The 23,253-nt window shown below is 44.0% G+C and overlaps 1 protein-coding gene across 1 annotated transcript; it reads right to left on the bottom strand.

The window, feature by feature from the left end:
- Positions 1-394: 394 nt before the first annotated feature.
- LOC306790879 (uncharacterized protein) lies at positions 395-19,849 on the bottom strand. The gene is made up of 5 exons (XM_079287412.1): positions 19,322-19,849; positions 12,508-12,589; positions 11,841-12,334; positions 6,290-6,343; positions 395-1,771 (listed from the first exon to the last, which is right to left on the bottom strand). Exons 1-5 carry the CDS (start codon positions 19,388-19,390, stop codon positions 1,640-1,642), a joined length of 831 nt encoding a protein of 276 aa, XP_079143538.1. The 5' UTR covers positions 19,391-19,849; the 3' UTR covers positions 395-1,639.
- Between the last annotated feature and the right edge of the window lie 3,404 nt (positions 19,850-23,253).

The raw sequence follows: 23,253 nt of genomic DNA, 5'->3' as shown, positions 1-23,253 counted from the left end.
ATCTTTGCCGTGATGTTCCAAACAGACGAGAGGTGTCCTCTGTCGGATTCAGAGTCGAGTGTTGACAAGTCTGCGGCTCAGTGTGTCCAGTCACTTTGATAAAAGGCTAGTGACATACATACATACATACATACATACATACATGGTAAACTTAGCTTCAAGGAAAGTATTTTGAAAAAAACCAATGGAAACTGTCTTTGTGGGGTCAACACATTGGCAAAGACGGGTATTTTGATGACTGTGGTGGAGACTGCTATCTGTCCCTTCGTCATATGTATTGTATATTCATCGGAATCAAAAATCTCGGAAACAAGAGGCCACAGGGCATTTATTGATTCATTTTGTGCAACAATGGACCGGAACATGTCACAATGTTACATTCACTTCGGCGGAATCTTAGTTACAGTGGTGACATAGACCCGCTTTACACCGTGCGTTGAAATGCGTTTGGTATGATTTCACTTTGACACCGGCTATTAACGCGCGTGTGAAAGGGGCTGAGAGGATCCGCGTGTTGCATCAGGGATGGGAGGACGTCTGGCCGTCCTATCCCACTGCAATCGGGCCAAAACGCATTTTCCACACAAGGCGTAAAGAGGGTCGTTGCGTTTATCGTACTGGTCGGCTCATTTCAGGAGCCAAGAACTCAAGTTTCATTCGATACAACAGGAATGTGATTTCAAGGCATTAAGGGATCTTTAGAAAAACACTGGGATGTCTTGGATACACCAGTGTGGTCCTCTTCTACCTAGAATAGTAATGAGGTACAATATTGGACAATAAATGGCACACTACAAATAGGCTATGCGTAACAAAGCACCGGTTACACTTGCCAAATGTGTGGCGAACTATTCTTGTACGTCCTCGCCTACCTTCTCTTTCTGCACAAACAGTGGAATTAATGCAAGGAGACGAGGATACAAGCACGTAACTCTGACCTGGACTAAAAAGGACAAGTTCATTTAGAAAGCGTACATCGTCAACAAGGTCAAAGGTCGGCTACACACGTTGTACGTGTTTCATCGTAGCTCGTTGCGACCTGCATACTCAATAACACATTCAAATAAGAAGCATTTTCAGACGTACGAATGTGACCACTGTATGTTTGTCTCAACAACAACAAGATATCACGTCGCCGTGTTTAGTACATGAAGTTACTAAGAACCTTACAAGATGTCCAGCAATCACATCAAAAGAGGAAACCTCGGAACCGGTTGATTGTCTTACATGCATTATTTCCCTCGAATGTTGATGAACCCAGAACTAATTTCAGGTTTCAAAAGGCGTCCCTTCGTACCGCCTTTTGACCCGCAGTCCATGTTTGTTTCTGGATTGTCCGATCATCAGATCTTTTTCAGAGACATACGCAATACCTGAAGCATCCTTAGAAATGTTGTGTTTAGGCCCATTCTTATTCTCCGAATGTTCCCGTTGATTTCACGGGGAGAACGATGATCAAAAGTGACAGCATTGTTTTACAGGGGGATTACCTGAGTGTGCAATAGTTTGACCGTCGAAAAAAAGTATTTTCTGGCGGTCGGTTTCATAAACAGTCGCTCCTTGGCCTCCCCGCAGAAGTCACCAAAAAAAAAAGTTAAAAAGCAGCTGTCTGGGAATGGAGAGAGAGAAGGGGAGAGGATCATCTGGCGGTGGGTGAACTGCCTAACGAGCAGGGAGGATCCTCAGACGGGGGCACCGCGCTCAAGGAGCGGAAGGCGAAGATGGAGGGGTCATAGGTGTACCTGGCCGGAGGACGACTGCCTGTCAGACTCTGGAGAGAGAGAGAGAGACGAGTGATCAAGGTGCAGGTGTTTGGAAATGGCGTGGATGACCTGCTGCCCTTCAGGGATGATATTGTTAGTCTGTTACAGTCAGTGCATGTCAACAGTAGTGACGTAACGGATCACTGTCGATGCATACGGTTTCCCCCTATCGATTGAATGTGAACCGCAGATTAACTACACAGTTAACCATCACAGTGTGAAATAAAGTTTGACTGACGATCATTATCCGCCAATGTTCAGTAAAATGTGATCAGGACATCATTTGTGCTTTTCTAGTCTCTGATGATGTGTAAACAACCAATCTGTGTTTACAAGAGCTGGTAACGTTAGCAGCACCGCTAACAGCCAACCAAGGTTCCTTTCAGTTACATTATGATGCGTTCAGGCTCTGCTCAGTGAAAATGAGTATTGAGCGAAGGTAAATTATAACATGTGATCTTGTAAAGAAACCTGAATAAATCCAGATGTTTGAAGGAGATGTTTTCAAGGCAACAGATAGATATTAGAGATGAATTATGACCCGTTTACACTAGCTCTAAACATTATAATACATCATAAAAACTACAAATGACAAGATTTGTTTTCATCAATACAATTGCAGTCTTTAATTTCCTAATCATTTGAATTGTGTTTTTAAAACTAACTTAGTAAAAGGATAACATTTTGATTTGGTGATGGTTCACACTGACTTCAGTGGTTGAAAGGATGTTTGGTACGGTGGCAAAAAAGCCTGTATCCTTGTAGACCAGCTGCTATAATCAAACAACAAAGAGATCTGTATCTGCCAATATGGATCATCAATGATCACCAATTACTTTCAACGGCAAAACAAAACGTGATCAGGGATCTCTAGAAGTTGTGTTTGCTCCCTTTTTTCTTTGTGCTGATCCGATCCGTGACTCTGATCCAAACGGGGACTTTTATTAGAGATCCGCTCCCGTGATCACATCACCCCTGTTCTCCAGAATCTCCACTGGCTCCCCGTCCCAAAAACGGATCCAATACAAAGTCCTTCTCCTCACTCACAAAGCCCTCCATAACCAGGCCCCCTCCTACCTCACCGACCTGCTCCACCACACTCCATCCCGTCGGCTCCTCTGATGCCAACCTCCTGTCCCTTCCACTCAGGACCAAGCACCAGACATGGGGCGACAGAGCCTTCTCCATAGCTGCACCCTCCCTCTGGAAGTCCCCCCCCCAAAACTCATCCGAGACTGCACCAATCTTTCCATATTCAAATCACAAATCAAAACTCACATTTTCAGAACTGCTGTTAATGTGTGATGGATGTTGTGTGTTCTATGATTTTAGTGTATCGTTTTTTATGATGATTTTAATGTTTGTAAAGTGTCTTTAAGAATTTTGAAAAGCGCTCTATAAATAATATGTAGTATTATTCTATGATCCGTTGCACCACTAGTCAACAGCGTCATTCATTTTTCTTTCTTGCAGCAGAAACGTGTGGCCGTGTCACGAGACCATGAGAAAAGGGAAAACCAAACATGAACATTTTTTACATCCGCCCTGCGAACAACATAAAGCGCTTTTCCACTCACAGAGCCAGCCCCCCTCCTCTGAGCAGAACCTCGCTTCTCGTGGCTCTACAAGCCCTCGGTCTAAAATTAGCCCCGGTCAGTTGTCTTTTTTTCCCCTCCAGGAAACAGCAGGAAATTACTTTGTTGGATTTGGCAGTGAGGCAGCATGTTCTCCAGTGGGGGGGGACTGACTTTGTGAGAAGGTGGACTAAGGAGGATTGGGACCTTGGGACATATTCACTGTAATTAGGATACCATGGGGGGGGGGGGTATATTATCATTGTCAAACATTACCAAATACCTCTCTGAGAAGTGAGACATCCCTGGAGCTAACTGATTCTGCTCTGATGCAGAGTAAGTGCCCACTGCTACTGAAAGAGTACTCAGCATATGAAATGAGGCCCTGTGAGCGGTGCATGTGAGGTTACAGGTGTTGCTATGACTTCAGCCGACATCTTGAGGGATTCAGCACCGACAACTGAGCAGCAGTAACACGGCAACAATCCCCAATACCACTTAGTGCTCTTTTATCCACCAGTGTTAGTATAAACCTGCAAAAAGGGAGACGAGGAACAAACTAATCGTGGCCCAAGAACGAGGTTACAGTAAACTTGATAGATGTGACTATTCGCCATATGGTAGAGTCGGTCGGACTGCAGGGGGGGGGGGTCGTACATCAGGATGACTACCTATCCACGTGAGCGATCCCCACAGAGTCGTCCTGTGGTCACATGTGCAGTATGACGGACATTTAAGGCCCAGAGGGGTCAAGCAATGTACGGGTCCTGAAAGTACGAGGCCATCCTTTTGTACAGACATCAGAAGCAGCAGTTAGAAAGCTCAGGAAACACACCAGCATTATCTCATTCGTCCGGTTTCACAAAAGTGCCTTTTTGGGATGTTGTGTTGTCATCATTTTTGTCCTGTTGGTCATTGATTTCGGCCCCAATCTGCACATTTGAACAGTTTCCACACTGTGTTACCAGCCCTCTGTTAAAGGAACAGTTCAGTTGGATTACTGCATGGGCACTGGCCCAGGGGGGGGGGGCCCAAGTGGTCAGGGAAGGGGGCCCTGAACACGAGCTTCGGTGTGAAGTGACTGGTGTGAACATTTCCTGCTGGAAGGTCAAAGGGCTCAGTCAAAAGAAGGGATGTCCTGATCATCCTGATCCCAGTGAGAGTTTACTTTAATCAAAAATCAAAGGCGTATGCGGCACATTTTCCTTCACTTTAGTTTCCCCTCCGCTCTCCCCACTATTTCCCTCACCTCAATCAATCTTCTCCTTCCCATCCGCCCAGTCTTTACGGTGGCTGAAATCAGACGCCATCACTCTTGCCTGTTGCAGCATGGGAAGCTCTCATCACCCCACTCTGCCATTCACCTCCAACCCCTAGAGAGGGGGGGGGGGGGCAGCAGCGGCGGCCAAAGCTGTGTTTTCCTACTGCTTCCCCGTAAAACACACACAACCACGACCATCGACCTCCACAGCGCCTGTAACAACTCCCATGCTTGAGTGCCTTGACGCCGGGGCCCCATCCAGATCCAGTGTCTCTTCTGGATCCTGGCCAGGAAACCCGGGGTCGACAGATAAAAGAAGGGAAGAGAGAGAGGGCGGTATGGGAGAGAAGGCAGCGGAGGAAGAGATGGAGGGATGGGGTGGAATCACTGCGTGCTCGGTGGCACCAAGTGCAGAGAGAGTCAACAACACCAGCCTCCAAATGGTTCATTGATCCAAAAAAACTCGCTGTGTACTCACTTCAAGAAAAATAAAAAAAATGTAATCTACGAACTGGAACATACCCAGTGCCCACAGACGTCACTGACAGGGAAAACAACACTACCGACTGCACCGAGCGAGAACGGGAGGATAATGAGCAATATCTCCATGTATCAGCAGATAGCAGCCGGCCAGGCTATAAATGGAAAATGACCTCATCCCTGGAAATACACCACACAGGGAACCGACCACACTCCACCTCCTCCTCCTCCTCCTCCTCCTCAGCTCCGTCTCTCAACGACACTCTCACAAAAGATCAGTTTTTACAATTTTTGTACCGCTCATCCGTACTTCGACGTGGAGGATTAGAGCAACCTATATGCTTGCTACACATTGGTGTGTGTGTGTGTGTACACAAACAAGTGTGTGACAAGGCTCCATTGACAGGAACCCACGCAACGTGATAATAACGTCACTTTTCTCACCACACTGCGCATCCTTCTGGAGTACCCAGCTCTGTGCCAAGATGCCCAGGCTTGTCCCCGTCGACTCCTCCAACATGCCTCCCTAAAACCCTCTACAAACAAAATCAACCCAGATACGGAGGTTGTGTTTGGGGGGGCAAAAAATATATAATTACGGGAAGATCAGTCGGGACACAATCTTGGGTAAATACCTAGCTATTTCGGTGGGTACATGTGCACTTCTCAGACCACTAATGGGAGAAGTGGAAAGATCTGCTATTTAAAGGGTCGTTGAGATAAAGAGATCAAACAAACCTGAGAGAGAAAAAGACGCACATTTGTCTTCTTGTTTCTTTGCCCTAGGTATCACTGCGGTAAACAGTGTTTAGCCCGGCGCTGTTTGCAAAAGAAGGTGCTATCAGGGGTTTTTCCAGACGTCTCAGGTTGTCGCTAGCGGGGCATGGGAACAAACGCTGTCGCCAGATGCCGTCCCAGCATGCTGTTGGATGGACATCAAGGTGCTGGCGACGAGACAGGCCGGGCTGTTCACGGGGGCCGGGCAAACCTTGCAACCTTATGACTGCTGTAATGGACACCCTGATCTGGTCTGCATAGAACAGAACAGGCTGTGTGTGTAGATTCATATTAATACCACTTGTATGAACAACTTTATGACAGCCATCAACAGGGTTTTGAAACATAAAATGACTTGCCCGAATTCATCACACTAAAATACTACGAGGGTTACTTTTTTTTACTGTGGGAAACTCTGTTAAATAGAAACTCACCCGAATCTTTATAGTCCGCGTTTTCCCTCCACAGTTCTTTTTCAGCAGCATTTTCTGTGGAGGACAAGAATGCACAATGACAGCCATGTAAGAAGCATACAACAACAGAACTTCGGCAGCAGCTTTTATGTACATCCACGACAATCCAAAAACGTTGTAAAACCTGCACACATGTGAACCCAAAGAAGGCACAACATGAGCACACCCGTCTGGATATAGTTATGATATGTGAATGCTGTTTCTAACCAAGCTTATTACTGAAATTCAACCATTTCACAACCGTCATCGGGATGCCGGCGGATGTGAGGAAAATCCAGCTGTCTCACTAAACTAAACAGTCAGTCATTGCCGCTTATGTAATATCCTGTCTCCCACTCCCCTCTGTGTCCACGCAGCTCCACTCTTCTCAAAAAAAAGAAAACAGACAGACCACACAATCATTTGAATTGTCTGGAGTCAGGGAGGTAGCTTCTAAAGGGGGAAGGGAACACGGGAAAGAATAGAAACACAAGATGATGTGATGTGGAAATGAGCTGGTGTGCACAGCCCTCATGCTCACCTCCTGTCACCTCTTATCTTTTTATGTGTCAATGACACAACAGTCTGCGCAAGCTGGTTGAACAAGAATTAAAAAAGGAAATGTGTATTTTGTATTTAATTCACCCTCTCAAAAAAGGTGTTACAGATCTATTTTTTTTATCACTGTATGTGATTAAGTTTGTTTGAGAAATAAAGCAAAAGTTCCAAAAACTGCAGTTCCTCGAATGGCCACTTGAGGCTGGCTCCAAAAGGGAGTCAAACCCCATAGACCGCACTGTTTAAGATGTCCAGCTTTGGAGGTAATAAGCATGTTTAGAGCCTGGTACAGAACATCGGTTTTGGTCTCTCGAGTCGATATCCTCGTTCATGACAACCATACACGTTAGCATGAACGAGGAGGTATGAAGACCGGTGGATGGGTCCAACAACCGGTGATCTGTCAGCCAGGAGACTGCTGTTGGTTCCCTGTGTGAAACGAGAAGTCAATGTAGATTTATTTGTCACCTAACTTGCGTGACGGAGTTAAATACGGCACTTCTGTGGCTATTTGAACTCAAACAACGATATTTTCCTCAACCTAACTCTGTAGTTTGTTTTGCCTAAACTCTGAGTAGTTTCCTGTAAAGACGGAAGTTTATTTTGAAAAGACCGTATATGTGTAACGAGCATAAATTGACTGGTGTTGCTGGACTTTCGTAGGGAAACGCACGAAATATGAGTGACTTTAGTAATATATCATATGGACCGTTGTATGCGGATACGTTGCTTTAAAAAGGTGGGGAATTTTTATACAACTCATCCGTTTAAATCATATTAGGATTGAAATTCGACTAAATTAAGGGCGTGGCCATTTTGAGTGGGTGCCGTAGCGGGTCGCTAACCTGCTAGCTGTCTGTTCTGCTGCGTCACCAGGGCCCGCCTCAGCACCACCAATGATCCGCCTCCTTGCCCATGTGGGTTGTGTCCTAACTGCCGAGATGGCGACGGCCGGAGCCCCCGACTCTGAGCTTCACAACGGCTCCTTTAAGGAACCTACCGGTGACGTCACGGAGTCTACGTCCATATCTTAAGCAGTCTATGGTTTTGTTCAATCATTTAAAAAAAAAAAAAATTATAATCACTTTAAAAAAAGGAACATACATTTGTATTTAAGTGTTTTTTCGCTGATTTACGACAAACAATGAAACATTGTTACAATATTTCACCCAATATCAAAATGATCATGTTAGAATGTTGTCCTCGCTTTTCATCCAACATGTCCCCCACTCTGACGGCAGCACAATCATTCTGTCCACCCCCACCCCACCCTCCTCTTAAACAGTGCGCACACCAACAACGATGAGACCCACTATAGGAAGGAGGTCAGCCTTCTGACCACGTGGTGCAGAGACAACAACCTCCTTCTGAATAACAGCAAGACCAAGGAGATTATTGTTGACTTCCGGAGAGGCCACACTCAACACCCACCACTGACCATCAATGGTGCTGATATAGAGAGAGTGAGCAGCACCAAATTCCTGGGGGTGGACATCAGTGAGGACCTCTCGTGGACAGCCAACACAACATCACTGGCAAAGAAAGCCCAGAGGCGCCTCTACTTTCTCCGCAAACTGAAGAAGGCAAGAACACCACCACCCATCATGTGCACCTTTTACCGAGGCACCATTGAGAGCATCCTGACAAACTGCATCACTGTGTGGGGCGGAAGCTGCACTGACCACAACAGGAAAGCCCTGCAGCGCATAGTGAACACAGCTGGAAGGATCATTGGTGCCTCACTCCCCTCCCTGCAGGACATATATGACACTCGCCTCATCCGCAAAGCGACCATGATTGTGCGTGACTCCAGCCACCCCTCACACAGTCTCTTCAGCCTCCTGCCCTCTGGGAGAAGATACCGGAGCCTCCGTGCTCGCACCACCAGACTCTCAAACAGCTTCGTCCACCAGGCTGTTAGGAAGTTGAACTCTCTAAAATCTCTCCCTCCTCTCTTTTAAGACTCCCCATGTCCAACTGCTGCTGAATACAGATTGATAGCTTTTTTTGTTTTTTTTTCTCTTACTATATTTATTTATTGTCAAAATGTTTTTTAATGTTTTTTAATCTATTGCACTGTATTCACTTTATATGTTTATGTTGGACTAGAGAGAAACATCTTTTCAACTCCCCTGTATGTTCAGTACATTGTGGAATTGACAATAAAGCAAACTTTGAACTTTGAACACACACACACGGCCAACAGGTCGTGACTTGCCAATATACTTTGTCTCAGTGAGGGATGATCATGTTATTTCAAGGATTTATTGAAAGAATTTAAATTGCCTTGTGTATGAATCCTGCTTCACATATAAAGCTTTGGCTGACTTTATCTGGGCTCATCCCTGGTGAGAGCTATATAGCATAACCACTGTTTATGTTTCACATGTTGAAGCTCATCACTTTGCGTCGTTTTTTTAATCTACGCTTCTAATTGCGTTGCTGAAACATGAGAGACAACCCACTGCTAGAAAGTTGGAAGTGTCAGTCCGTTGATTCTCATGAACTGAACTGAACAGAACAGGAACACATTTTCAGCAGGTATTTAAGAATATGTACTGGCTGGAAGTAAGGTAAACAAGGTAAAAACTCCGCTATGGTCCCTTGAACAAGAGGTGTGTATTTCTATTATATTTTGTAGAGTTGCACCATTTGTGCGCAGAGGCTAATAAACAATGGCACTGCCACTTCTTAGCAGTTGGACGTGGATTAGCATGGGTGAGGGATTATCAGAGACCAAGAGGAAACAAGCAGCTGACTGTTTAACCCTGCTTTTAAGAGAATGACTAGATCAATAAATGTACGAGCATTTAGAGCACAATAGTTTAGAAAAGGACAGAATGTTATGTTTTATTATTGTACTGCAGCACTTCCTCTGATTACAAAACTATTGCAATGTTGTGTCAAAGTCTATTTCTATAATTGAATTCATCCACCACACAATTACACACTTTACGATGACAGAATGTGCTTCAGTTGTAAAATGCAGAATTCGGAAAAAGTTATACGGGAAAAAAACGGAATTTTGGAAATATATAACGGATTTCATAGGGCCCTAAGTCGGACGGTTTGTCACGGTCATTTGGCTAAAATGCAGATTCTTGTTGGTTGTTAAGGTGACAACACACATCAGTGGGGTCTTAAAATGTGTTGCTAGTCACAGAACCGAATCAATGCCGCCATGGCAGGACTACAGACGCACACACTTGACGCTGCTGTCTTACACGTCACGCCGGCACGAGTGAGTCCTCGACTTGTCGCAAGTGTTTACGCGGAAGTTAGACGACTAACAACGGTTGCAGTGGCAATGGTACACGTAAAAATGTCTATTTCTGTGGTTTAAAGATTCTCAGTTTAATCTAAAAAATGATTTCTCGCCTCATATGAGGTTCCAATAGGACATCATTTAACTCATGGAAGTCTGTGGTCTAAACAGATTTGTGTGCACTCCTCCTCTATGTTCCATATAACACAGAATTCCCCTGGTTTTGCCACCTTTACACTTTTCCCCCCTAAGGAACCAGCCGAGTCAGCTCTGATTCTCAGGTTTTAAACTCCAGAACAGCATAAGTGAAAGAAATGACGTGCTCATCGTGTCCAGGTTGAGGCAGACTTCGTGGCTGGAAGTTGTCCAGCTAAAGGGTTAATGGGAGACTGGAGCCGAATCTGCTAGCTACCTCTGTAGGCCCCCTATTGTATTCCCTGCAGCACCCCCCATTCCACTTGACTGAGTGTGCACACTCATACAGACACACTTGCACTGTGGCAAGACACACACACACACACACACTGATACAGCAACAAACTCTCTGACAGGAGGATGCACACAAGCACATACATTATTATTATTATTACAAGCAGACACAAAAAGACAGGCTGATAGACGCGTACCCCAGCCTTTCTCTCACTCACACATACACACCCACTTCCTCTTTTTTTCTTCTCTGCACCCCTCTCATTGCTGCCCGCTGTCTCTCATCATCTGTTCTTTCCCTCTAAAAACCCCATGGACATATGGACCCCTCAAACCTGCAGTTTCTCTCTCTGCAAACACACACACACCCTTTCCCACCCATTGGTGTGGGCCAACAAGTCTATTGGATTTTAATGATTAGTGGACCAGCTTCTCCATGACTCATTAGTGGCCATCGTTTTTCTGTTGTGTATTTAATCCTCTCCTTCTGCCTCCACCCCTTCATCGCTTCCCCTCGCTTGCCAGCCTTTGTGAGAAACGAGGGCGGACATCTGCCGTCCGTGCCTCCCTCTCCTTCATCCCTCTCCAGCCAGACCACCGTGGCAGCGCGCGTCCAGCTATCCAAAGGGAAGACTTTGTTCTTGCGTGCACGTTTTTGTGTGTGCGTGTGTGTGTGTGTGAGTAGCCGGTTAGTAGTAGTATTAGTAGTGCATCATTGTATTTTTGGGGCCCAATCCTTGGCCCGACATTAACTGTTTGAGTTAGTCGGGGACAGACATCTTGCTGCAGTGGCAAGTTAAATATCAAATCACATGTAACAATTGGATTCATATTGCTCATAAATATACTTAAAATATTCGTGAAATTGTTGTGTTTTTGAGAAATGAAAGGGCATCCTGGGCATGCTTTCAAGTATTTGTGGGCAGAAAATGAATTTGGCTAAAAAGAGGACATCACTATACCACCACTACGGTGGTGCATCGTATCGCGTAACAGACGAAAATACAAATCGAGAAACGCAACTTCATTTGTAGCCTGGTTATGGAGAATTAAGGTGATCTTCCAGCTAAAGAGCTGGAACAAACAACTTAGTGACTATTTGCTTGGAGCCTTCACAATAGTGCAGACAATCATTTAAAAAAATGGTGCAGAGATAATAAAGTCAGAAAAAGTCATGGAAATCTGCAAATGACATTGTAAGAAGGTTGAACGGAGGTTGGTGGAAATAAAAAAAATGTAATAAAAGTCCTGAGGTATCTAACCACAGCTTGGACGACTAACCTGTTGCATTTTCTCCAGATCCAGACTGGGCCTCCCCGGCTCCCCGCCGTAACTGTGCCGATACTTCCTGTAAGGTGCCGACTGGTCAAAGTGGGTCAAAATGATGGGCCGAGCCTGCAGCTGAAAGCGCATGGGGGGTGGCTTGAGGCTACGCGGTGGACTGGAGCTGAAGAGTACGGGGCTCGGGGAGGCGGCCAGGCAGGTGCCCGGCTCCACTAGTGGCCTGGCGGAGGCGGCGGATGACCCGCAGAGGTCCCGCACCTCCTCGTCGCTGGAGGCGCTGCTGTGGTGGTCGCCGTGGCGCTGGGGAAGCGCAGACACCCACTTCCTGTTGTCGCCGCGGCTGATCCGCTCGAGCTCCTCCTCTGAGGAGTGGCGATCCAGATTGGCATCTAAGAGGAGGCGGAGGCGTCGTAACCGGGCTGGAGAGAGGGGGCCCTGGTTGTGCTGCTGGCTGGTTGCCAAGGGTGTGAGGGCACAGTTCCTCCGTCTCTCTGGAGGAGTTGACGAACAGGAAAATGTCAAAAGAGAAGGTGGAGACGTGGTTGCAAAAAATGCAAATGCCATATTATCTGTTGACTTGAAACATTGATTATGTGTAAGAATCAATAAGCAATGGGGAGGGTCATCAGCTCTTTACAACGAAAATGATTTGGTTGGCGCCTACCTCTGTCAATCTGTGCAAGCTCCTGGTTCTCCCCCTCTGAGTCATCACTCTCCCCTCCCTCTCCACAGCCATGGTAGGAAATCTGAAATAAAAGAAGGATTGAGCTCATTCTGTAGGTCAAATATGCCATATGGTAACGCCTCAAAGATGGAACCCTGGTGAGAGTTCTTTGGAAAAAAATCTTTCTCTTCAGTTGAAATTTGCGCTGATCAACTATGAAGGATTTTCAATTTCAGCATCTAACAAACGTCTAAATAGTTAAAGAGTAAAACCTTAACCACTGCAACGATTTAATACAAAATAAGGCAAACCAAATCCTAATTCGGAGTTCTGTATCATTTTGCAATTTCCCACTAACCAGCAACACAGACACAACCTCTGATGGGCTTCTATATGACAACATTGTGGTCAGACCTTTTCTCAAGCCAGTTGTTGCGTGGTACTTGTACTACACACTGTATGGTTGAGTTGCGGTTCTGTCTCAGTCCAGGCTACTTTCTTTCCCCCACAACATGAGCCAGCGTGTCTCTTTAAAATCAAGTTCTACACCAGAAGCAACAATACAGATATCCTGCAGACCGCAGCGCTAAGAGTGAAGTAATTACCACTCCGAGGCCTCGCTGAGCAGCTGCCATCTGTGCTTGTGCACGTGTGTGTGCGCGTGTGCTTACACACATGCATCCACACAAACATAGTGTCATCCCTTCTACTCTCTGACACACACACACACACACGCTCACTTCCTTTCTTCCTGAAAGAGGGAAAAGGGAGAAAAAGAGCCAGGGCCTTAGAGCCCAATAAGGGAAGACTGTGTTCATGTTCAGTGTGACTTTCAGTGTATAATTTCACAGATCAAAAGGCTACATCACATAAAATACATGACTGTGTATTAAAAATGGAAAAACATTTCCTGTCACCACAAACTCCACTTCACTCAGATATGTAGTTTCCTAAAATTCCTACAAAATGGATGCATTTTTCCCATCATAAATATGTAGTTTAATGAAGATAGTCAGCATAGAATGTAGGATTTACGATATGTAAATAGACATGACTTCTCCCATCAGAATAGATACCAAAGAAGGTTAAGCAAAGGTAAAACACTCCAAAAGGTCCCAGTTCCCATACAGTCCTGTGGTCCAGCACACGTAATACTGTTTTCTAAATGTTTAAAGTATCAAATAGCACAGTGGTAGCCTACATGTAGCCTAAATCTTCAGGGTAAGATGTTGAAGATATTTGGATAAGGCCTCAGTGTAGCCTTCTTGCTTTTTGAGGGTACATGAGCTGTGGGACAGATTCTCAATGAACAGTTCCAGAGCCAGCGTTCAAGACACACACGCAAAACAACCATTGGCTCTCGAGGAGTCTCGAGCTAGCGTCACTTCATGAAATCCGTCGGAGAAATACACCGAGGAATAACTGTGGGAAGGAAATGTATTTTGGCAAGCGGCTGGCTCGGGGCTTCAGCTGCACCGTGCACTCCAGTGAATCACCATTGGGCAGCATCCATGGAGCGGCTGAGATCCTGTTCAAAGTCATTGCTGCGGGACACTAAGAATGAAGTGACGCGGGTGGTTCATAAAGTCCTGTTCACGAGTTTAGTCTGAGACATGTTCCCTCCTTGTTTTACCTTTTAAATGCCAGAATAAGCAGCTTTGATTACTCTGCTTCGTCTGACCTGTGGAGTCTGAAGTCTCCACAGAGCAATCATTGTCTGTGCAACTGGAGGCAGACATAAGCCGACAGTAACGAGTGGGCCTTCCTCTCCCCTTAGGGATCGTCTCAGTGGTTGTTGATGGATCAGAGAACAGAAATGTAGCACGCGTGTCCCTCACTTGTACGGGAATTTTATTGAGTTTCAAGCTCCGTCACAATATGACCTAATCACGTGTGTCAGTTATAGGCCTGCACATTGAACCGCGACACACAACTTGCAGTGGCTTCCTTACTACACCGGCACACAGATACACTACTATCACAGTGACACTAACCACCACTTGGATAGTTACTACACAACCTGAGAAATGGCTGCTTACGCAAAGCAGGTCGGTGTCAAGTAACGGAACAAAACACATTAAACCATGCAAATCTCATGTGGGAGTGGACCGCAAAGACTGGGCACACGAACAAGTATTTGACCATCTCTCACTCTCAACCAGACTGTATATAAGAAGTGGACATAGTCGTTGTGTCGCCACTCATTGTTTTGTGGACTGCCGTTTTGAAGCCTCGCAGTCTTGGATTACGGTCGTCGCCATCTTGGATTTTTGCAACCAGTGAACGGAGGAGACTATAATTGGAATGCGGAGGAGTGACGTAGAGACGCTGTATACGGCTCTGGTAGCGGTAATCATTAAGTAGCCTATCTGACTCTAAATGGACCATCATTTACTAAATGAACATCATGCTGTATTGAAGAAGACTTAACACTAGAGATTGAGACCATAAACTCATGTTTACAATGTTTACTGAGGTAATAAATTAAGAGAGAAGTTTTCTCATAGACTTCTATACAATCAAACTTATTTTTGCAACCAGAGGAGTCGCCCCCTGATGGTCATTTGAAAAAATGCAAGTTCAAGACACTTCCACATTGGCTGACAAAGACTCTTTGGAGTTATTTTGACAGTGAAAACTTGGGTAGGGTCCTAACATTTGATTTCTCATTATCTGATTTCAGAATGTGAGGAATTGTTCTTACGAATAGCATCTTTAGTGCAATGTGAAAAACTCTGCATGTGTTTACTGGACTCTGAGTTTATTGTTAGACAGTGCGCTACCAAAAGAAAAGGAATGTCACCATTACATTAGCTCCTGTATCACCATCATTCTAGCACCAACATATGGTGTAAATGGGTGTTTCAAAATACATAAAATACACTGTTATTGAAAAGTCAACACAACCTAGTCCTGCACCTAGCAGCTACACTGACTCACAAGTCAAACAAGTTTAGCAGCTGGATGTAAAATAGCTTTATGTATTTGATGACGATGTACATATATAACTTCTTAATTAGGACAAAGATTTGTTAATTAGGTTTCTTGTTGCCTCCAGTTGTTCATTTTTACAGCTCCCGTGTTACACTGTGGTTAAGCCTAAATTGCACCACTCCAACCTGGATAGGCTGCCTCACACTATAATCCCTGCTGCTAAGCATCGATACCACCTTTCCAGAAGTTTTCCCACGGCACTCACTGTTGTAAGCTGGCTCCTCACCCGACTGACGGCACTTCTGCAAAAAGCACAACATAATGCAACAGACCCACGCGATGAGGAAGCGCATGCGAAGGAGGGAGTACGCGACTTAAAGCGCACAAACTTATCCGGATTGAACATCAAAACCAAGGCTCAATCGGGACCACTTAGTCACACCCTTCCCCACACGCTTATTAGTCATTAACATCACATTCACTATGTCAACAAACCGTGTAGCCGGTTCAGTAAAGCTGAACACAAGTGGGAAAATTACATTTGAAAAGCTAAATGAGCCGCTCTGCTGCTTCCACATTAGTGTACTAGAAAACTTTGCATGACAAATATTCAATGTACGAGGTGACAATTTGGACCGCTACCATCCATGAGAGCAGCATGGAGAAACGCACCTAAAAAACCGATGCACAACCAAATAATCAGATCGTCAAAAATCTAATTTTGATGCACATTTTGTGATCCATAGCCTACTAGAGTCCTACACCAGTGTCTATTAAGGCGGTAATTACAGACTGCTATCATTCACAGAGCTGAGGCACATGAGGTGAAGTGAGACTGTTTTTGTGCATGCATGGGAAGGCCGACAAAGAGTCTGTGTGTCAAGAACATCTGAATGAAATCCTTGTCAGTCCCTTGCATCGCTGAGCTGCTTGCTAAGCTGGATCAAAGGCAACGTCACAGTCTATGCACACATATCAGCTTTGCACTGTCCTTCCACACCGTCATGGACACGGTCACACTCCAGTCCCCACCGTCTCATGAAAACACGCCATACAGGGTCCGACGTGGTTCATTTGCCATTTCCCTCACACTCCAAGGGCATCTTCCTCATAGTAGAGTATAAGTAGTCTTGATTAGCGTAAGCTTCAAGGATAGGTACTGTAACAGGGCCTATGGGACGTTTAGCCTCTTTTCAACTATCCCATAATGGTCATTAAGCCCTCAATCACCCGGTGTGCACTGCAGCAGACTTCAAGATCGCCACGGTGCGGTGCAGCCACATGCAGAATACACGCGATGTAGATTAATGCACGCAAATGAGGAAACCAAAAGTTCTTCCAGGAACCTATTAGCCATGCGTGTTAGCAACAAGACGGCAGGTGTGCAAGTCAGTCGCACTAAAGCAAGCGCCAATGAAACGGCAGAGGCGGCCGACGACCCGGTCACCTACAGCAGCGGTGGAGAGAGAGAGCTGTGTAGAAGACAAGGATGCTGTGTGTCGGCGTCGCTCCATCTCTGCAGGGCATGTGAACAGAAAAGCATTGAGCATGCTAACACATCACCCAGATGTGCTGATCTCTGGAAAGAGGAAAAGGTAGAGCGTGTATTTTCAAGTTCATAGCGTAAAAGACGCTTTTCAGTTTTACAGAGTATTGTGACCTTTTTGGAAAGTATCCGTATCACGTGCTCCGTGACTCCTAAACCCGAGCATGTGAGCTCTGTGTACCGTTACACCCCTGTAGTAACATGCGTAAAAAGATGCCAGAGTAGAAATTAATTTTGCTCCTTCAAAAAATCCTCAAACTACATCCACCAGGAGTAGAGTTCTGCTTCACGAAAACGTGGAGTGAAACAGGGTTCCCACCTGGACCATCAATGTGTTCTGAGGGCAGACACCAACCCAACCCTAGTTCACCGACGCTAACCAGCAGAGCAAACCTGCAAATAATCAAGCAGATGACAAACTACACCTTTCATTTGAGTCTTGCTGGTGGTTCATTTTAAAAAGGGACACGCTACAAACTCCTTTACCCGCCATGAGGAGGATAATTCAGCCACTAAAAACAGTTGCAAAATGACGAGGGATAGTGCAACGGATCCCTAAACTCACTGTTTGGATCGTTTCACGGTTTCAAGTTATGAAACTGATCAGCATAAACAAAAAAGGAGCACAAATTATTTTTCCACTGATAGATGAGCCACATTTGCCGATGCAGATAGTTTTTGTTATCGTTTTGTTATAGCAGCTAGTACACAAGGCTTCAGAGAATATGTTTTCGCCAACGTAGTTGGTTCAAAGAACTGGATTTATTAAAGTTTCTATCATGATGACTTTGATCCTTTAAGTGTCCTTCGCTCAAAGGTGAGGTGCTGGTTGGTGCTGGCTGACTCAATCCATTCGACTGTGTAAATGCAGCTTCAGGAGCCTCCCAACCCAGTTGTCTTTTAAAGCGGGCACAGTGGCTACTCACAAAGAAGGTCAACTGGAAAAGATTGCTGTTTCCAGAGGTAATTCCTTATAAATAGTCAGAGTATCAGTCTCGGAGTAACGAGGATCCACTTGAAGAAATCGTATGCACGAGACTGTAAGCAACAGGGCCCAGTCACTACTCACAATCCACTCTCCCCCTCTCACTAACCACTTTCAGCAGACAGAACCTTTTCACTGAGCAGAGCAGCACACAAACAAAAGCAGACAACGGGGATGGCACACTTTCCCCCGTATCCTCCAGCCGAGGCCTTTGAACCGGTGCACTTTTGCACAAAATGGCTGCCATGCAACTATAGTCGGTTGACACACACACACACACACACACAACATTGTTCCAGACGGAGCAAGTTGGTGACCCATGCGGGATACAATTCAACCCCTCTACTCACCAAAAAGAGGCATTATGCAAATCGAGTGGGCAATAACAATTGCGGCGCACTTACACGGATTCTGTTGTAGGGAAATTGGAGGGTAAAGAAGTAGACAATTATAGCCCTCGACAATGAGGTTTTTTACTGACATTTTTCTAGTCTTTGCAGGCCTACTCATCTAAATAAGCGTACCTTGCTACCTGCTTGCCCACCACACACACAGAGCTATTTCCAGCTTTCTCTTTGTAGATGAAGAACCTGGACGAGTTTCCCAGGTATCCTCTCTCTCTCTCACACGCACACGAGAAGTCTGGAAAATGAGTGTGGCATGATTTACTCCCTGCAGATGACACTGCAGTGTCAATGTCAGTCAATGAGTCAATGATCTGTGAGTGGGATAGTTTGTTGACACGCCTAATGTTTGCTGGCGTGTTTGGTAGCAGCGTGGATCTCCAGGTGTTGGTTTTTCTTTTCGTCAAGGAAAACATCTGGCTCGGTCCTGTAAGCCGTTCCATCTAACATGGTAATGAATGGGTCGAGGTGCTTGGAAGCAGTAAAAAAAACAAAAAAGCTCCAAACGACACATGCTTTAAATATCAGGACACACAGGCTGGCTATTTCCAACAGAGAAGCTGTACGGTCTGTTTTCTGTCTCATGGTGTGTGTGTGTGTGTGTGTGTGTGTGTGTGTGTGTGTGTGTGTGTGTGTGTGTGTGTGTGTGTGTGTGTCTGAAAGAGAAAGGGAAAGAGTGGCAATTAACTCACTATCAACCCCCCAAGGGTTGCCCAAGCTGTGAGCTCATTTAAGCTGCGTAGTGAAGTGTCCCACAAGTGAACAGAGTCACAAGACAAAAAGTAGAGCCACGCTGTTCACAAACAAGCTTGTTTCTGTCACTGCAGCTGTACTACTGTCTTGGCCCAGCTGTGTAACTCACTGACAGCGACAGACTGTGCGTTTAAAGGACGCCACACTACAGCAGACAGTATTCCAATAGTAAGTGACTCAAGTCAAACTTACCTTCAGTTGGAAAGGATGTATCTCGTTGAGCGAGTGTCTTCTTAGCTTCTTCGTCAGCGTCTTTAGCATTTTTTTCTTCCTCCGAGTAGCTGATGGCTTATCCCCTACAATTACGTGTTATTACTGTTACCGTGACGGCTACTACGACTTCATTAGCTAACATGAACGACGTGACACGTTTAAAAAAGAAGGCAAAACTGCAAACCTCAACAACAAAAAAAACGGCACGAGCAGCTGCAACACCCTAGCTCCAAGTTAGCTAGTGTCGAAAGAATGATACGCCGAAATTAGTTACACTGCGTGGATGTGGCTTGTTTTGTGGCTGCGCGAAGCAAACTTGTTATTTTCGAGTTCATTAGAGTCGCCGTTGTTGTGGAAAGTCTTTTTTTTCGCCCGTTCCTCGGGCGGCTCTGAAAGATGCCTCACTCACCGTAGCCCGGCTGACTTCCGCAGCTTAATTCAAAGATGTTTGGGGACAAATAAAAAAATTAAAATAATATTAACTTGTTGGCATTCAGACACGCACGCACGCACACACACATTCATACAACCAATGGCACGCCACCTGCACGAACAACACGGAGCTTCTCCTCCAGCTTGAGCGAGCCGCCCGCTGATTGGCTGCGCTGCCGAGTGACGACACATTTCTCCCCGGAGGAGGAGGGCTGAGAGTTAAAGCCACATTATCTTGTCTTGTTTGCTTCATCTTTTCGGATCGGGATAACAATTAAAAATGCAATTAAAGCATGTCCGTCTTCAGCATACAATAATGTGTGTAATTTGATAAACCAGCCCCTGCTTTTGATCAAGTGAATTGGCAGCCATTATAACTTTACTTTCAGGAATGATATCATCTGGATCATTGCTGTATTGTGTTATCCCTGCTTGTATTGAAGTTCATTTTAATTTAAAAGGCCAATCAACTTCCTTTTTTTCTTTTTCTTTTACAACAGATGTAATGAATACCATCATATAGGCTGTATTAATAACTGTATTATTATTATTGTTGTGTTTCCATTAGGTGGTATTGCTTTCCAATACTTTCCATAATTCCATACCTGGACACTTTAATGGAATGGAGCCATTGTTAATTAGTTTATTAGTTACACCTGTGCCTTTTCTTGAAGTCAAAATACTTTCCACAGCATGAACTATTAGACTATATGTAATAAAAGCATACAGTCTATTGGTACTGTCTTTCTTTAGAAGGAAGTACTTGTCAGACCATGCTTTTGACAAGGTGAAATGAGGTCATGATATTCTATCTATTTACTTCCTCGATAAAGATATCAAACTACAATTTGTCCAGTGGTGGAAAAGTATTCAGATCCACACGACAGAAAATATCCAATCACAGGAAAGACTTCCTGCATTGAAAATATAACAGCATGTATTGTTGATACATGCACTTAAAGTGTGTGTGTGAAATAAGCATTTTACTTTTAGATTTGGTTGAGGTGGGGAAAATGTTTTCATCAACGCATCACATTTTATTAACTCACATTTTATTAACTCCTAATTGTTAACTGTAGCAGTCAATTAAACCGTGGAGTCAAAAGTAAAATATTCCCGAAATCATAGTACAAGTATCAATTTTCATGGAATGGAAATACTCAACTAAAGTACAAGTACTTTATATTTACACATGGTTACTTTCCACAGCTGCTATCCATCATGACAAGCTTGTAAACTGAACATTAAAAAAATTGTAAGTCCAAATAATTGGACTGATCTTGCAGACTGATCAGAGGCACTTTTCTTATTCAAAAGAAATTGTGTTGATTGACACTATTGTCCGACATGATTTATATCAGAGACACATTTTCCTTTCCAAGCTAACTCTCGTTCTCTTGCAGTTCCTTAAGTCTTTGAAGTGTATCATCACCATAATGTAATTCAAAGCTATTACATCAGTAAACTAATAAAGATTATTATACCTCAACGTTTCATTCTTTTTTTTATTGATAAGAATGAATATATTGGGGGGGAGGGTCATTATCACATGTGTACATTTTAGGTACATGTGTACATCATGTCCATTCATCCTGGCCATTCCGGTGGCCAGCAACAACGAGACCCTCTCATGAAAGGAGAGAGACACACAGAGAGATAGAGAGACAGAGGGAGATGTGAAGAAGGAGCGCATGTCAGGTATAATTGGTGTAAGTGGGGCATCCAGTTTCAATGATGTCATTCTTTGCAGCCACTGTCTGGCTACTCTAAGATGTTGTATGCACTGCGCTGTAGGTGCACTTGGTTGTCTCGGTTTTGATTTGGTAAAAAAAAAAAATGCATGTCCAATAACTAAATTCTGCATTTCAGAATCAGAATGAGAAGTTGTTTATTACCAAGTGCGTTACACAAACATACATTTGGCTTCGTGATTTGGTGCGTAACAGTAAAACACGGTGCAATAGTATGACATTAAAAATAGAACATATAAAAAATTACAATAAAATATGGTCAACAAACAAATAAAAGTACAATAAAACAAGTATATTGTTAAAGTGTCATGTGTATATTACAAGAGAAAAGATGTGCAAAAGCAAGACATTTCATCACACATACACACTCTTCAACAACAACAATATTTCTTAATCATTCAACTTATTGCTGTCGAATACGCAAGCCGGAATGCTCTGCCTTTAAGAAGCTGCTGGCTCAGTTTGTGTGTGAGAGGCTTTCTCACTTAACACCTTTGGTCAATGACCTGGTTAACTTTCCAGGGAACCTGTGGCTGGACTCCAGGTCGAGCTCGATGCAAATCCAATTTGTAGCTGAATATAGCAAACATAGAAACAACAAGTGTATTCTAATACCGTTCAAAATAACCACAAAAGAAAAAGTGCATCATGGTTATGATCATGTGTGGTCCTTGACAAATTATAAAAGAGACTTCAGGCTCCTTGACTCATTCTGTGGGTTCTTGTCTTGATATATTTGCCCACCAGAGGGCAGCATTTGTTTTGTTCTTGTTGAGGGGAGGAATAAATGGATTATAGGAGTTAAAGATCCTAGACCTATTGAGTCACACATGAACAGCATTGTGTGTGTATTGTGGAGGTGTGTGGTTTAGTTGGAGTTCCTGTTGCTATTATGGACCTCTGGACTTTGAGTGATGGTCATGCTGAAGTAAACACTTTTAAGCATTAGAGTTTATTCTTTTAGAAATACTCCATGATTCAGAAAAATTAAATTAATGTTTTATTGATACACTCCTGTTAGGATCAAATTTGACCCGTTTTGACATTTGACAGCAGTAAAAATACCCTAAACGTCATTCTGTTAGCCTGACATTTGATGACTAAAGTGACCCAAAATACACAAAAATGTTATACTTTTGTACAGGTGCTACAAGTTTTTGTACACTGGGGCTGTTTCGGGTCAAATTTGACCCGTATCTATTGAGATGGATTTTAGATCTACCAGTGTGGGTCAAATCAAGGAAAATGGTGGTTTTAGGGAATCTTGAAACTGTGGAAGTGTACAGGCCATGTCTGTGTGTATTTTTTATGGGACAGTGGAGGATGTGTCAGAGCAGGAAGACAACGTGGAAGAAAGCTCTGATTACTGACTGATTATTGACTCGTTTATAATACGCATTTTATTATGTAATTTTTGCATTCTAAGTAAATGTTGAATTAATATTGATAATTATGATTTCTTATGATATATCAGTGGTGACAGCGTTTAATGGTTGCAATGATTAAATATGGTTATATTATATTTCCAACAGTTACAGAATGTTCATGACATTTTCAAATTCTATAAAATATATTTAAGTCATTATGGCTTTTATGTTTTTATGTCTTATGTAAAACAGGACATGATAATGTGTAATAGTAGAGTTTTTTCTCCAAAACCGAATGTTGTAAAACTTAAAAAATATACTCGCCCCGCTCTCTGAAACATTTATTACGGATTAATCATAC

Source organism: Melanostigma gelatinosum (genome assembly GCF_949748355.1).
Source record: "Melanostigma gelatinosum genome assembly, chromosome: 16".
Classification (NCBI taxonomy): Eukaryota; Metazoa; Chordata; class Actinopteri; order Perciformes; family Zoarcidae; genus Melanostigma; species Melanostigma gelatinosum.
Note: the sequence above shows the minus strand (reverse complement) of the source record. Positions and strands in the feature narration are given on the sequence as shown.